The 13,518-nt window shown below is 33.7% G+C and overlaps 3 protein-coding genes across 5 annotated transcripts in view; 1 reads left to right on the top strand and 2 right to left on the bottom strand.

Moving 5' to 3' along the window:
* The window catches only part of Megf8 (Multiple EGF like domains 8), a 221,635-nt gene that overhangs the window by 182,239 nt on the left and 25,878 nt on the right, over positions 1–13,518 (top strand). The gene's annotated exons all lie outside the window — the stretch shown is intronic.
* On the bottom strand, positions 8,647–10,308 carry LOC143203113 (uncharacterized). The gene has a single exon (XM_076415250.1). The coding sequence runs from the start codon at positions 9,987–9,989 to the stop codon at positions 9,180–9,182; it is 810 nt and encodes a 269-aa protein (XP_076271365.1). The 5' UTR covers positions 9,990–10,308; the 3' UTR covers positions 8,647–9,179.
* Positions 12,180–13,497, bottom strand: Cbp20 (cap binding protein 20). 2 transcript variants are annotated; one of them, XM_076415090.1, is made up of 5 exons: positions 13,440–13,497; positions 12,892–12,959; positions 12,620–12,837; positions 12,453–12,555; positions 12,180–12,399 (listed from the first exon to the last, which is right to left on the bottom strand). In XM_076415090.1, the coding sequence occupies exons 2-5, from the start codon at positions 12,949–12,951 to the stop codon at positions 12,298–12,300; spliced, it is 483 nt and encodes a 160-aa protein (XP_076271205.1). In that variant the 5' UTR covers positions 12,952–12,959; positions 13,440–13,497; the 3' UTR covers positions 12,180–12,297. The 2 variants fall into 2 exon arrangements, with proteins under 2 accessions (XP_076271205.1, XP_076271204.1); XM_076415089.1 differs by lacking the exon at positions 13,440–13,497 and having other exon boundaries at positions 12,892–13,052.

Below are 13,518 nucleotides of genomic sequence, written 5' to 3'. Positions count from 1 at the left end.
TTACGATATATTCATTTAACTCGAACAATACCAACAAAATTCCCCTGCAGTTAATAGAATGCTTTATGTTCTGTTGAATTCCAGAACGGCGATCCTTCTGTTTATTTCGAGAAGTCGTTGAAGTTCGAAAATAAACTCTATGACTCATCGGGATTGAATGTTCTCTCTCATCATTCAACCTGTGCTCATTAAGCAATGGTAATATATAAAGTCGAGTTAAACTGATACATATTTGAATTGTCATTGTCCCCCTTCACATAAAATGAATATCGAACGATCATTACGTTAGCAAAAATCGGCATATATTTATTGATAACGCGATATCTCGTTCTTTATGGTGATTAATATCTTTGAAGATGATCAGAAACAGATACTTGGATTGTGGTTCAACTCGACTTCTGTTTCTCAAGGAAATAGGATGTCATTAAAAATGACATCTGATTTAAGTACATCCATTGACGACGCTACGAAGACAAGAGTGTTCAAAACATTTTGTTCATTCTTCTAATAGGTTTAGTCAAATAGGGACAAGTCTGCAGTGAGAAGTGACATCATAAAATTAACTTCAAACTAAATCTTCGTCAGATTCTGGAAATGTCCATGAAATTACTAAATTTTTGTAGGGAAAATCAATAAATAACAAGTCAATTGAAAAGTCGCCGACCTGACACATAGATGGCACTACTGGAATTAAATCCATATATTTTATGGTTAGCCCTAACCCTCAAAAGATGCGTATATAACTTTGATAGCTGTCGGATCATTAGTTTGTGAATTACAGCAATTTGAGTGAAGCAAATTATGTTATTGTGGAAAACGGATAGAAAGGAATGTCGCGTGTTGATAAAATATTGCTTTTTGAAGAGAAAAAATACAGTTGAAGCAAAAACTTGGCTTGACGCCGAGTTTCCGGACACTGTCCCAGGAAAATCAACCATTAAGGATTGGTATGCTAATTTTAGACGTGGTTAAATGAGTACCGAAGTCGGTGAACGAGTGGACGGCCAGAAGAGGTTGTTACCGACTAAAGCATTAAAAAATTCACAAAATGATTTTGAATTACCGTAAATTGAAATTGAATGAAATAGCAGATACTCTAAAGGTATCAGCTGAACGTGTACATCATATCATTCACGAATATTTGGGTATGACAAAGCTTTGTGCAAAGTGGGTGCCGCGCGAGCTCAGTTTTGAGCAAAAACAACGACTAGTTGATGATTCGGAACAGTGTTTGAAGATGATCGAGCGTAATAAGTTTTTGCGTCGATATGCGATAATGAATGAATTCATCATTTCACTCCGAAGCCCAATCGACAGTCATCCGAGTGGACTGCACACGATGAACCCGCTCCAAAGCGTGGGAAAACGAAACAGTCGGCTGACAAAGTTATGGCGTCTGTATTTTGTGTTGCGCATGGAATAGTTTTCATTGACTACCTTGAAAACTAAGTACCATCAACAGCGACTATTACATAGCGTTATTGGACCGTTTGAAGGACGAAATCGCCGAAAAAACGGCATTTGAAGAAAAAGAAAGTGCTGCACAATGCACCGTGTCACAAGTCAGTGACAACGATAGCAAAAATCCATGAATTGGGCTTCGAATTGCTTCCTCATCCACCGTATTCTCCAGAATGTGTTTTACTACGGTACGCCGGGGACTTTTCAATTGACCAAAATCGCCCACAATGCACTCAAAGGCGTGATAAGATGATTTTGCAGCATAACAACATCTCAAAACCAGTCAAAGATGGGTCGAAATCACTTGAATGGATATTATAAATAAACTATTTTTTCATCCAAGAAATCGCGTATAATAAATCAAGCACTATATATTGATCATTTTAATTATATAATTTTACAGTTTGTATGCTGTCTGACGGTAATTTAAATTATAAGATAAAAATCAGTAATGTTCCAGATCTAACACATTATATACAAACATGTTTATAATCTTATCAAAAATTCAGGGACAGATAAACAACGTTTAAAGGTTTAAATTCGATAAACGTTTCAGAATAATAACAATTTTCTAAAATTAGTACAAAAAATGTGACTGCTTACCGATAAAAAATGTGAAATATTCTCGATATATTTCATTCATTATTTTAGGACTTTAAATATGTAGTGATATTTATATTTACGTATGTATAATAAACACGGAACAATAGAACAAATACATAGATTAGTTAACCACATTAACACAAACTTAAACGATAAAAAATATTGCTCTGCTGCATTTCTCGATACTTCTCACGCCTTCGACAAGGTGTGGCACACTGGACTGCATGTTAAATTGAAAACGCTTTTGCCCTATACGCACTTTTAACTGCTGAAATCGTACCTTACATACAGACATTTTATTGTCAATCAGGGTGACGAATATAATGACCTACACCGAATATATTCGGGTGTTTCGCAGGGCAGTGTTCTTGGCCCATTGTTATATCTTTTGTAAACAGCTGACCTACCGACCTCAACAAACACTACTGTTGCAACATATGCTGACGATACAGCGGTTTTATCATCACACAAGGATCCAATATCAGAATACCACAAGAAACCTCCAACTTCATCTTAACAAAGTCGAATTGTGGTTGAAAACGTGGCGTATCAAAGCAAATGAGACAAAATCTACCCATGTGACATTCTCTCTTTGTAGAAGAACATGTAATAATTATGAACTTCCGCAAGCAAACAACGTTAAATATCTGGGATTGAAATCGACGTTTAACATGAAACATATAGTTACAAAACACAAACAGCTTGGAATTAAACTAAACCAAATGTAATGGCTGATCGGACGTAAGTCTAAATTATCATTAGATAACAAGGTTTTGCTGTATAAGTCAATACCCATTTGGACCTATTGAACGAGTGTGATTCCGAGTGTTATTGCGAAGTACTCTGAACTACCATACAAACTCATTAATAGACACAGAGAGTGAGATTTAATATCTAGAATAAGCTAGAATAGTTTTAAGAATAAGTTAGGACAGACTAAAATAAGTTAGAATAGTAATAAGTTATAGTAATAAGTTGTACAGTAAATCACTGAAGTACTGAAGTAATCTTCTACATGTCAGGATAGTTATATTATATAACAGAAATCATATAATAATACTTATTGCTCACAAGCAGAGTGTTGACGTTCTAGGAGATTAATAAAAGAAAACGTTCTATTTTGTTGCCATTTCTTTCGTAGCTTTCATTTTTCAGCTACGATTTCTTTGATTTTTTTCGGGTGATTAATTCCTTTAATTGTACTCTTAATTTCTGGAGTATTATTCCAAGAAGCCAATATATACACCGAATCTATCTGCTTCAACATTTTATTGTTCGACTGTCTTAAGGGGCATTAAATTCTTTAGCATATCCTTTCTATTATGTTCTTTTTGTGTTAACGTTGGATTTTATTCGTTCTTTTCTTTTCATACTTTCACTCAGTGTCAGAATCCTTGATACGTGATCTTGAACTTCCATATAGTTGGATGTTATGTTACTAACTACGAGGAAATCTAACTAAAAAGTTTGAAGTTTTGATTGAGCCTCTGGAAATATTTCAGACACGTTCTGTCACTAATAGACGAGTTACCAGGAGTCCTTATTATGATTCTACGCAAAAAAAACAATACTTCGCAAAAATACAAAACGCACTTGTTGTGACCAAAACTATTTCACAATCGCTCATTAGCAAATTCAATGACAAGGTTTTATGGACAAATGTCTTGCCTCGACTTATCAAATCTCCGTTGGCCATTTCGAGTCCCTCTTTTCCGTTTCTATTTCAATTAGTAGCTCTATTAATGTCATTATATTATACAGTTACTATTGCAACTTTAATTATCCAAGTAACATAATACTAAACAAAATTCTGTAGCTTAGCATTGAACATTATCAAAACCTCATTAATATTCTATAAGTTACCCGCATCTGATCAAAGAGCATAGTATAGCAATAACCTTTAATCATTCATCGAAGAAAAGACAACATAAAAAAAAACAAGGAACAATTCTTACCCTAACCAAAGTTAATTTTAGCGACCATTCTGATTGGTCCACGCCGACCGTTGGCAATACTTGGTTTAATGCATGAGTCAACTAAGGATGAGAACTGAAACAACAATAGAACAATAAGAAATCTTTGAACTTCTAGTTCGTACATCCTGTAATAATAGCTATCTTTTACTTCCAAGGCGTTACGGCTAACATATAGTTTTTGTTACATAAAATCGTCAACCAATAGACAAACATGTATCGGAATAATCATATTTTAATGGATTTTTAACTGTAAAACCTAATTTATTTTATCTCTTATATCATTCAATGATTTGTGTGGACTACCTCTTCAAAATTCGCGAACAAAAACATCTTTCGTCATTTATCAACAACATTAGAGATTTTGTACTAGTATATACATTTAAGCGATTTATTACCACTTGTGATTAAAATTACTTACATCATGTAAAGCATCTTATTATAAATCTTGCTCTAAAGTCTATATATGTTTCAATTAATCAGATATAATGGTAATAAACGTTACTCTGTATGTCACTCTACACACTTCCCTGTTATCACTCATAATAGGTCAATTGAAAGAATAGATGGCGCTACTAGAATAAAATCCATATACTTTTTAGTTAGCCGTAACCCTCAAAAGATGCGTGTATAATTTTGACAGCTGTCGGATCCTTAGTTCGTGAATTATAACATTTTGAGTGAAGCAACTTTTGTTATTGTGAAAAAATGAATAAAAAGGAATTTCGCGTGTTGATAAAATATTACTTTTTGAAGGGAAAAAATACAGTTGAGGCAAAAACTTGGCTTGATGCCGAGTTTCCGGACACTGCCCCAGGAAAATCGGCCATCAATTGGGCTTCGAATTGCTTGCTCATCCATCGTATTCTCCAGATCTGGCCCTCAGCGATTATTTCCTGTTCTCAGATCTCAAAAGAATGCTCGCTGGGAATAAATTTTCGTCGAATGAAGAAGTGATCGCCGAAACTCAGGCACTATATTAGGAATTATGTTGAATAAAAAAAAATAATTTTGCCAAAAAAAAAAGTTCATTGGGGTGCAGTAACACTCTTTGGAAGTACTAATAGCATCCAACATAGTACACAACACTGAATCAGAACTGGACAAGATATATGATTGGCTTTAATTAAAATACAAAATAGAAAATACTATCTCGCATGTATTCGAAAAATTCGAAATACAAAATATTTTCTATATATATAGTATTTTAACTATTTTTATTTAAAACACAAAATACAAATTACAAAATACAGTCAGGGTTATGTAAATAGAATCAAACTAATCAAGCCCAGCCTATTCGTGAATAAAAGAACAATTTCCTTTCTTGAACACTATATTTTTAAATGTACTATTAGATAAACTGACTATAGTTACTACTCCTGTTACTTCGAGGAATTATTTTTTTTAGTTATTTAGTTTTTTTTTTTGTAATTGTAGACATTAAATTTTCAATTTATCATGATCCCTTATCTCCCTACGTCAGTTTAGCTTGTAAAATACTGATGAAGAGTGTTTGACTGAATTTATTCAATAGACATGATGACAATATTAATATAAAACACGGATATTCAGAAAATCCTTTGATTCTAAATTATGTTTGTTTTAATAAAGGTAAAACTACAAAACTAACTATTAAGACAAATGACAATCTCAAAGACACGTGATGTCACGCTGTCGTAAACATCATTTTGGAATTTCTATACATTATTCGAACTTTGTGTGAACCATTTATCACTTATTTAATAATTTTAAAATAGGATTTGCATTAAGAAAAGACAGTTCATATATTTGATTATATTTCCTCAAAATTACGTATTTAATTAGAAACAGTATTACTTACTTATATTTTAATTTGTTCTAAAATTATATGGTCATTTTAATTTACATTAGATGCAGCATAATGGACAATGTGTATAGAAATAAAATATTTTTATCAAAAAAATTCAACCGACTTCAAAAAATAAATAAGGAACTCACTAAAAATTAAAAAATAATCAAACTTATATTTTGAGTAGAAAAAATATATTTGAAAATAAAATATGTACATAATAATCATTGTAATAACTAAATAAAAATTAACAAAAACCTTATTACCTATCTACTACACGTATTTTATATTCTACTATATATACTCCTATTTATTTTAGCAACTACAAAGTGACCATTTTAAGCCTTTGAAATTTGAGATTTCTCTCGATTTACCTCTCCCCCCTTCCCTACTAAAATTTTGAAAATCAGTCCATAATTGACGGAGAAATCGGCGAACATACATTAAAAAAAATATACAGCCGGACACAAAACCTCCTCCTTTTTCGAAGTCGGTTAAATACTAAAGTTCTTCTAAAGAAATATGTGAACTCTAGCATATCGCTGGAAGAGAATGAAACTGGCCAAGATCGGAGCTAGAATCAATCATCTAACTTAGCATCCGCCGTGTTGGTAAGTTTAAACGTGAGGAACAAAGAACTCGATAATTATGAACTGTTAAAACATTAACATTTTTGCTGAAAATTATATTTAGGCACTCATATACATAGACAGATAACAATAAATAAAACAACTGAAACTTAACCACAAATTCGAAGGATAAAATGAGACGTCAAATATTATAGAGTATATAGTATATAGAGTACATAAAAATAAACTATCGAATTCGGAGACAGCTACAGGATCCGACTTTGTTGAGATTTAACCGTTTTTAAACTTTTTTGTTTATTAGGATATTAATAAACCACTTGTTCCAAATATTTTTAGGTGTGTTTTATGTTTATGTTGTTATTGACGAAAGCGTGACGTCACAGACGGACATTATTGCTACTCTAGTTTTAATTTTTACACAATAGCTTAAATTGTGTTATTCAAAACTCTTATTTTTTTGCAGATACAAAATTTATTTTGTTTCGGGTAAACGCAGAATAATACAGTGAAGTTGTTTTACGAAATTAGTGTTCTAATAGCTTATTAAAGAAAAAGACGAGTTGGCATTGGCCTTGAGTAGCCTAAAGCACCTTTTACCTAGTTTCTTGGAATTTTAGGCAGATGCGTTACGATTCAAGTTGTACGGCCAGTGAAGAAGCACTGAAATTGAATAAAAAGTATTTCTTGTCGTGGACTATTGAATTCATCCCAACATAGTTTCGTCTGTCCTCTGTGCTTACAAGATATTTAGAATTTTGAAATTCGTTTTTGATGCAATTTGATGTCTGATGAACAGAAAACAGCTAAGAAAAATTGTTCTTGTTTAAGGACTGATATGGCTCCGGAGACATATATCATTGTACTAAAGGAAATTCTAAAGGTTATTACGATTTTTCTGTAAATTTTAGTGCTTCTCAGTCAGGTTTCTTTAGTAAATATATTTCTCTACAAAACACCGAATATTACAGGTAATAAATACGTTATTTTGTCCATCAAGAGTTAAAATGAATGTTGCAAACAATATTAACGATTATAAATTAGCTTCATAGAATTTAAATTCTTCATTTGTTGATGAGTTGTTAGTTCCCACTTGGGACATAAGACAAAGTAGAAACTAGTAAAAATAAAAGCCTAGAATAAATAAGCCCAGAACTATGCAATTTTATTTAAAAATTTAGGTAAATAATATTCTTGTAATCAGCTTTCAATATATAATCTAAGTGAAAAATATGGATAAAAGATAAAGACTATATGAATCGATAAACGAAGGAATGAAAATGTACAGCAGTCAAAATGAAACTAACTGCATAATTTACATAGATGGAACCCATATGACCAAATATGAATGAAATTATGAATTATTAACTGTAAATTTGTAAACATTTGAAAGCATTGATAAATATTAAGATGTTTAAGCATTAATGTTACAAGATATGTGACAATACAATATTTTATTGTTTGAACTTTGTATCAATTATTTTGATTATTTACTTGATAAACGTAAGTTTTTAATAATCAATAGTTAATTTAAAGATTGTAAATACATGCCTTTAATATACATTTTTAAATTGTAAAAAATAAATTAGTTAATTGTTTTAATATATATTTAGCATGTAGCATAGCATTATAAAATTGATTTATTCGTATATTATCTTACTTATGCTACTTTGTTATAATTTTCAGTGGTGTACTAATTTAAAATTATCAATACCTTGTCGATTATTGAGACTTAATGGAAATTAGATTTAATTAAATACCATTTAAAAAATGTTACTTCTTGAGATACATATTTTAATATACAGACATTTATTCTATTAATTAATATTATGAATTTTATCGACATTTTTTTAATGTTATACATTTCTGATTTCGGATGATGTAACTTTTCACTCATAATACAATTAAGTAAAACACAAACTCAGTAATTTTTACACAATTTTTCCCGCTCTAAAAACTTCCAGGATGTTATAAAATATTTTAAGTGCGTGAAAAGCTATGCTTCAAATAAATAGTACAAATCTTTTTATTATTGCATCATTGTCTTTTGAAAAAAGTTTATTAAAACACAAATTTTGGCGGGCTTTTTACGTAGACGATGAAAGGTGTTCAAACAACTAAAACTCGGGTGGTCACAAAACTCAATAAAACAACAAAAACACAGAGTAGAAAATGTCGAAATAAAACACAAAACGATATATTAAAATTTTTATTACCGTATTCTTTTATTAATTAAATATATAATATGTAATCCTCTATTTACAAGAATAAAAACTGCCGGGCTCCTAAAACGGAACCGCCACCTTCTTCACGGAGAAAAAAGTCTGTCCGTGTGTGTGACTGCGTGCCCTTTTCCAACCCTCGTCGGAAGACAATAGGGACCTGGCTACCTGCTTACAGAGAACGGACGTGGAATGTGTTTCTCGAAAAATCCGCCCCGATAAAGGCCGCTCACCCCTGCGTTCTCACACACTTTCGCTTAACGGTCGATCCGTAGGGAAAAAACCATACAAATAATCTAGTTAACATTTTCTCACTATCACATGATTGGGAGACGACGGGACGTCGTCCCCGAAACGTTTTCGATTCGCTAGTTTCGTTCCCCGCGACTAAAACATCGCGCCGTATCACACTGAAAGAACCGTTGTAATTCGTTGTTGGGGCCTCGCGGGGCGAAAGCCGGACGAGATGATGAGCCGAAAACCGAAACTTCCTCCGGACCTACTTCTACACGGTCATGGCAAGAAAGGGTCTCTGCTGCAGGCTGTCCGGACAGTCCTTGGCCTGGGCCGAACACAGATCGGGCGTCGACATCGACCTGTTCAGTTTGCCGTTGTCACCGCCGCTCGCGGTCATGCTGAAGCTGAAGATGGACACCAGAGACGTGATGCGGTCGATCTCCATCGCGGACCCGCAGCTGGGCGACGTCTCCTGCGACCGTTCCGCCTCCTCCACTTCCTTGCTGACGATGTCCGAGAGTATGGTGGCGTCGTCGAGGAAGACAGAGTCGTCGCTGGCACCCTCGTCCTCCTGCCGGAGTTTCTTGGGCAGGATCGACTGGACCGCCTCCTCCGTCTCCCATTCGGACACGGCACGTCGCCGCTTCAACGAGGAACCACCGCCGCCGCGCACCACGTTCGACGATGTCTTGTCCAGGTCGATGTAGGTCAGTTCGGCGCTCGTCGGGGGATGGTTCTCCTTATCCTGTTGGTTCTCCGCGCACTTGACGCAGGACTGCTGCTGCTGCTGCTGGGAGTCCTCGGACGGGGGAGTCTGCTGCTGGAACTCGTCGGGAAGACTGGCCTCCTCGGCGGTCAGGGCGACCAGGTTCTCTTCTGCGCGGGCCGGAGCTTGTTGCACGGGGGCCGGCACGTGGTAGTGCATGTTGTACGCCTCCTCCATGAAGATGTAGCGCGCCTTCTGTAGCACGGTGGCCACCAGGAGGTTCCGGTGCAAGCTGATGCCGCCCCGGTGCGATCGGGACTGGGCGATCTTCGACAGGGAGATTCCGATCAATCTCTGAGCTTCACTAGCCATGGCGAGCACCGTATCGTTCCGTGAAATAACTTGTAAAATCGTCACACGTCGCTCTCACAACAATCGTCCACACTGTAATACCCTCCACGACTGGTTGCACTACTATGTGGAAGAACGCGCGCAGTTACATGTATTTATAATCTCGCCGCGTGACGTCACAACCTACTTTCAACGTGTCGCGTACACCAATGAAACGCGTCCTTGCCGACGACGACCGAAACCGCCCGAGCGGGAACGTGGGCGACAGCAACAGGGCGAGTTCGGTTCACAATACGTTAAAAACATCACGCAAAATAACCTTTATCGCCTGGTACGCTAGTGTTCATTGAAACGGAAGTACACACACACACACACACACAGACGCACACGAAATCTAGCGTCGATGCGTACGCAGATGGGCTGGATTTTCTTTGTCCGATAAAGCGGTCGGATACCGGTTACTTTTTGATCGTGAGTAATACGTACGCATGCCGAAGAGATGTTTTTTACTAAACAAGGATATCAGTGGGGATATTCCGACTTTAAGCCGGTCGAAAAACAAGAATCCCGAACGTAAAAAAACGCGTCTATGTCATTTTCCAATCACGGACACGTAAAAGTACCGAATTAAATTATTATTTGTCCAAATAGATTGACGTTTATTTTATTATGACCACCGACGCAATAAAAAACTGTTTATATTCTTGAGGGACTATAAAATAACATCTTCTAAAACGAAAAATTATTGACACACATTGTTTCTGAACCGATGAAAAAGTTTAAAAATTTTGGTAATTAATTGGGCTATTTAATAAATATGATTGCTTCTTAAAATCTCATCCTAGCACATTCACCATTATATTATTATATATATGTATCTGAAAATATTTCCTTTTATTTACGTCAATAAATGAGTATCCTTGACATCTGTTTTTTACGTTTACGTTTTGACACCACAAAAACCGCTTATATACTCGAAATGTTTTGGCTGCATATAAACTAATTGCAAACATGACATAGATTACTTTTAATAGCATCATCTTCGTCAAAATATTTACAATTATAAACACAAGTTTATTTTAAAAAGCTACTATTTCATCTTAGCGCATTCTCCATATAATTCTAAAAAAAATATTTTTCCCAGTGCTCCTGACGCATCCGTCATTATGAGAAAGTTATTTCTTAAATTACTCAACTGATTTTTGTTCACTGATTAAAAATTAATAAAAATGACAGTTATACATTCCATAAAGTATATAAATGTCACAGCCAGGTAAAATTCCGAATCAAATTATTATTTATCGAAATGGTTTGACGTTAATTTTATTATCATCCACACTATAAAAAATTGTTTATATTCTAAAACGAAAAATAATAGTACCTACCCAAGCATACGAGCTACTTTAGTTCAGTCATTTGTTTTAATATAAAATATAACTGGAACATATCTATACACTAGTTTTAATCAGCCAGGTCTATTTGTTTTTCAATCTATATTTTAGGTGAAAAATATGGATAAAAGATAAATATTATATGAATACATAAATGAAACATATAGGAAATTGTGAGTTATTAACAGAAATTTTGTAAACATTTTAAAGCAATGATAAATATTAAGGTTTATTATAACATATTTGTTTGTAGCATAAAAGTAAAGAAAGATCATATATATAGTCTATCAACGAAGTTTTGTACATACGTCACGTAAATTTGTGGAGAATTATGTCTTAAATCTAAATTGTGTTTCTCTGAAGTTATTACAATTCTGAAAATAATCTTACTCATACTCCTTTTATAATATTCAATGGTGTAGTGTGGCTCAATGGAGTGTTAGTTCTTGATAGTTTGCATACATTTTGACATGTTTTAAAATATGTTATTTTAATTATCAATCAAATATATTTCTGATTTTAAGTTGAAAATATTGCCAAAACAAGTTTTAGTACTATAACAATACTTCATGCTTTTCTCTATCATGATCGAAAGATTGACTCAACAAATCATGGTAGAAATTCAAACACTAGTGTTAATTAATATGTATCTTCCTTGAATACAAATTATATTAAATTAAGTCCAATTGTATAGCGTAGCATGTCTTCTGCGATAGATACTACAGCTAATTTAAATACGAAAAATTTAGCTGTAATGTATACACAACACATCTTTTAACAAGTATTTTATTTGGTTTTAGAAAATAGAAAATAAATAAAATATAAATTAAAATTATATTGATACTCATCATATATTTTAAACAACTAAACAGTAAAGCTAGACATATTAATTTCCACATCTGGAAATATTGTGTCTTACATAATTAATTTTTCTTTTGTCACCTTAAAAATGCTGGAACTTCGGTACCCATCTTTTGCTGAACGATTTTTCCATATCCCCCTCTTCCAGCATCATAATCTGTCCTATATTCATCCCTCACCTTCAATTGAAAAAAAGTTTGAATCTTACAACACCAATAATGCTTATACTTACTTGACCGCCTGTTTTTCCTCGACCATATTGACGACCTTCAATAAATCCTGCATCCCAATCTGTTCTAACAATCCGATCATCTAGACGAGTACCATTTACATACCTATTTGACGAGTCGATTATCAATTAAATATTTTGCAAATGTCAAAAACTACAAACAACTTTACCTTAAACAATTCTCGGCATCTGCTCTATTATAATATTCTACAAAGCAAAAACCACAAGGAGTTTTTTTGTATTTGTCTAATCCCATTATTATACGTCTAATATCACCACATTTTGAAAATAATTCATATATCTGTTCCTCTGTGGTATAAAAGGACAAGTTTCCCACGTATAATGTAGATGATACTCTTAGAAGTTTATCCTGTTCTGCTCTAGTACCCTTAAAACAGTAGATAATTAGAACAACTAATAACTTTGAACTAAAATATATTACCTTAAAATGCTGATCTCGATAAGAACTAAGATCCACAGAGGGTGAAGTATTTGTGGCCATTACTTAAACTTATTTTCACAAAATATTAGAAATGATACGTTAAGTAAAAGGTTAATACAAGCCTATACACAATAGTTTAATCACAAACGCCACTTATATTAGGTTAGAAATCGAGTTGGGTGGCGAAAAAATATCGATATTTTCGGCCGATGTTTTTCGATCGATATATCGATATTTTTGTTCGCCCATATTAAGAAAAATACATTTCTTAAACATCATGGGAGAAAAAATTTAGGTAAGTAGTAATAGAAAAATAATCGATTTATGAATATTGCCAAAAAAGCTATTACAACACTATTATTCAAAACAGACATGAGATAATAATTAATTATATTTTAGGCATAATTGACCCTACTAAAACAAAAGTACAGATAAATACAACTCGATGTCTCTTATGTGAGAATATTTCATAAGAATCACAGCTCGTTGATCCTATAGTCAATCAGCGGCATTAAAATTGAACAAAAAAACATTTAAGTTTAACTCACATGAAGATTTTTAAGGTTGGGGGTTTCTATTTTGCTACAAATATTACTACTTAATTTGAACGTAATCAGATCAAGAATT

This window comes from Rhynchophorus ferrugineus, unplaced genomic scaffold (genome assembly GCF_030347505.1).
Source record: "Rhynchophorus ferrugineus isolate W39M unplaced genomic scaffold, kcgeb_rfMv2 rfM9, whole genome shotgun sequence".
Classification (NCBI taxonomy): Eukaryota; Metazoa; Arthropoda; class Insecta; order Coleoptera; family Curculionidae; genus Rhynchophorus; species Rhynchophorus ferrugineus.
This window is presented reverse-complemented; position numbering and strand designations above follow the sequence as displayed.

Coding starts and splice junctions, on each gene's coding strand:
- Cbp20 (XM_076415090.1), bottom strand. CDS start 12,951: ATGGCCACAAATACTTCACCCTCTGTGGATCTTAGTTCTTATCGAGAT. Junction 12,556..12,619: donor GATGCCGAGAATTGTTTAAG/GTAAAGTTGTTT, acceptor CTCGTCAAATAG/GTATGTAAATGGTACTCGTC. Junction 12,400..12,452: donor GAGGAAAAACAGGCGGTCAA/GTAAGTATAAGC, acceptor TTTCAATTGAAG/GTGAGGGATGAATATAGGAC.
- LOC143203113 (XM_076415250.1), bottom strand. CDS start 9,989: ATGGCTAGTGAAGCTCAGAGATTGATCGGAATCTCCCTGTCGAAGATC.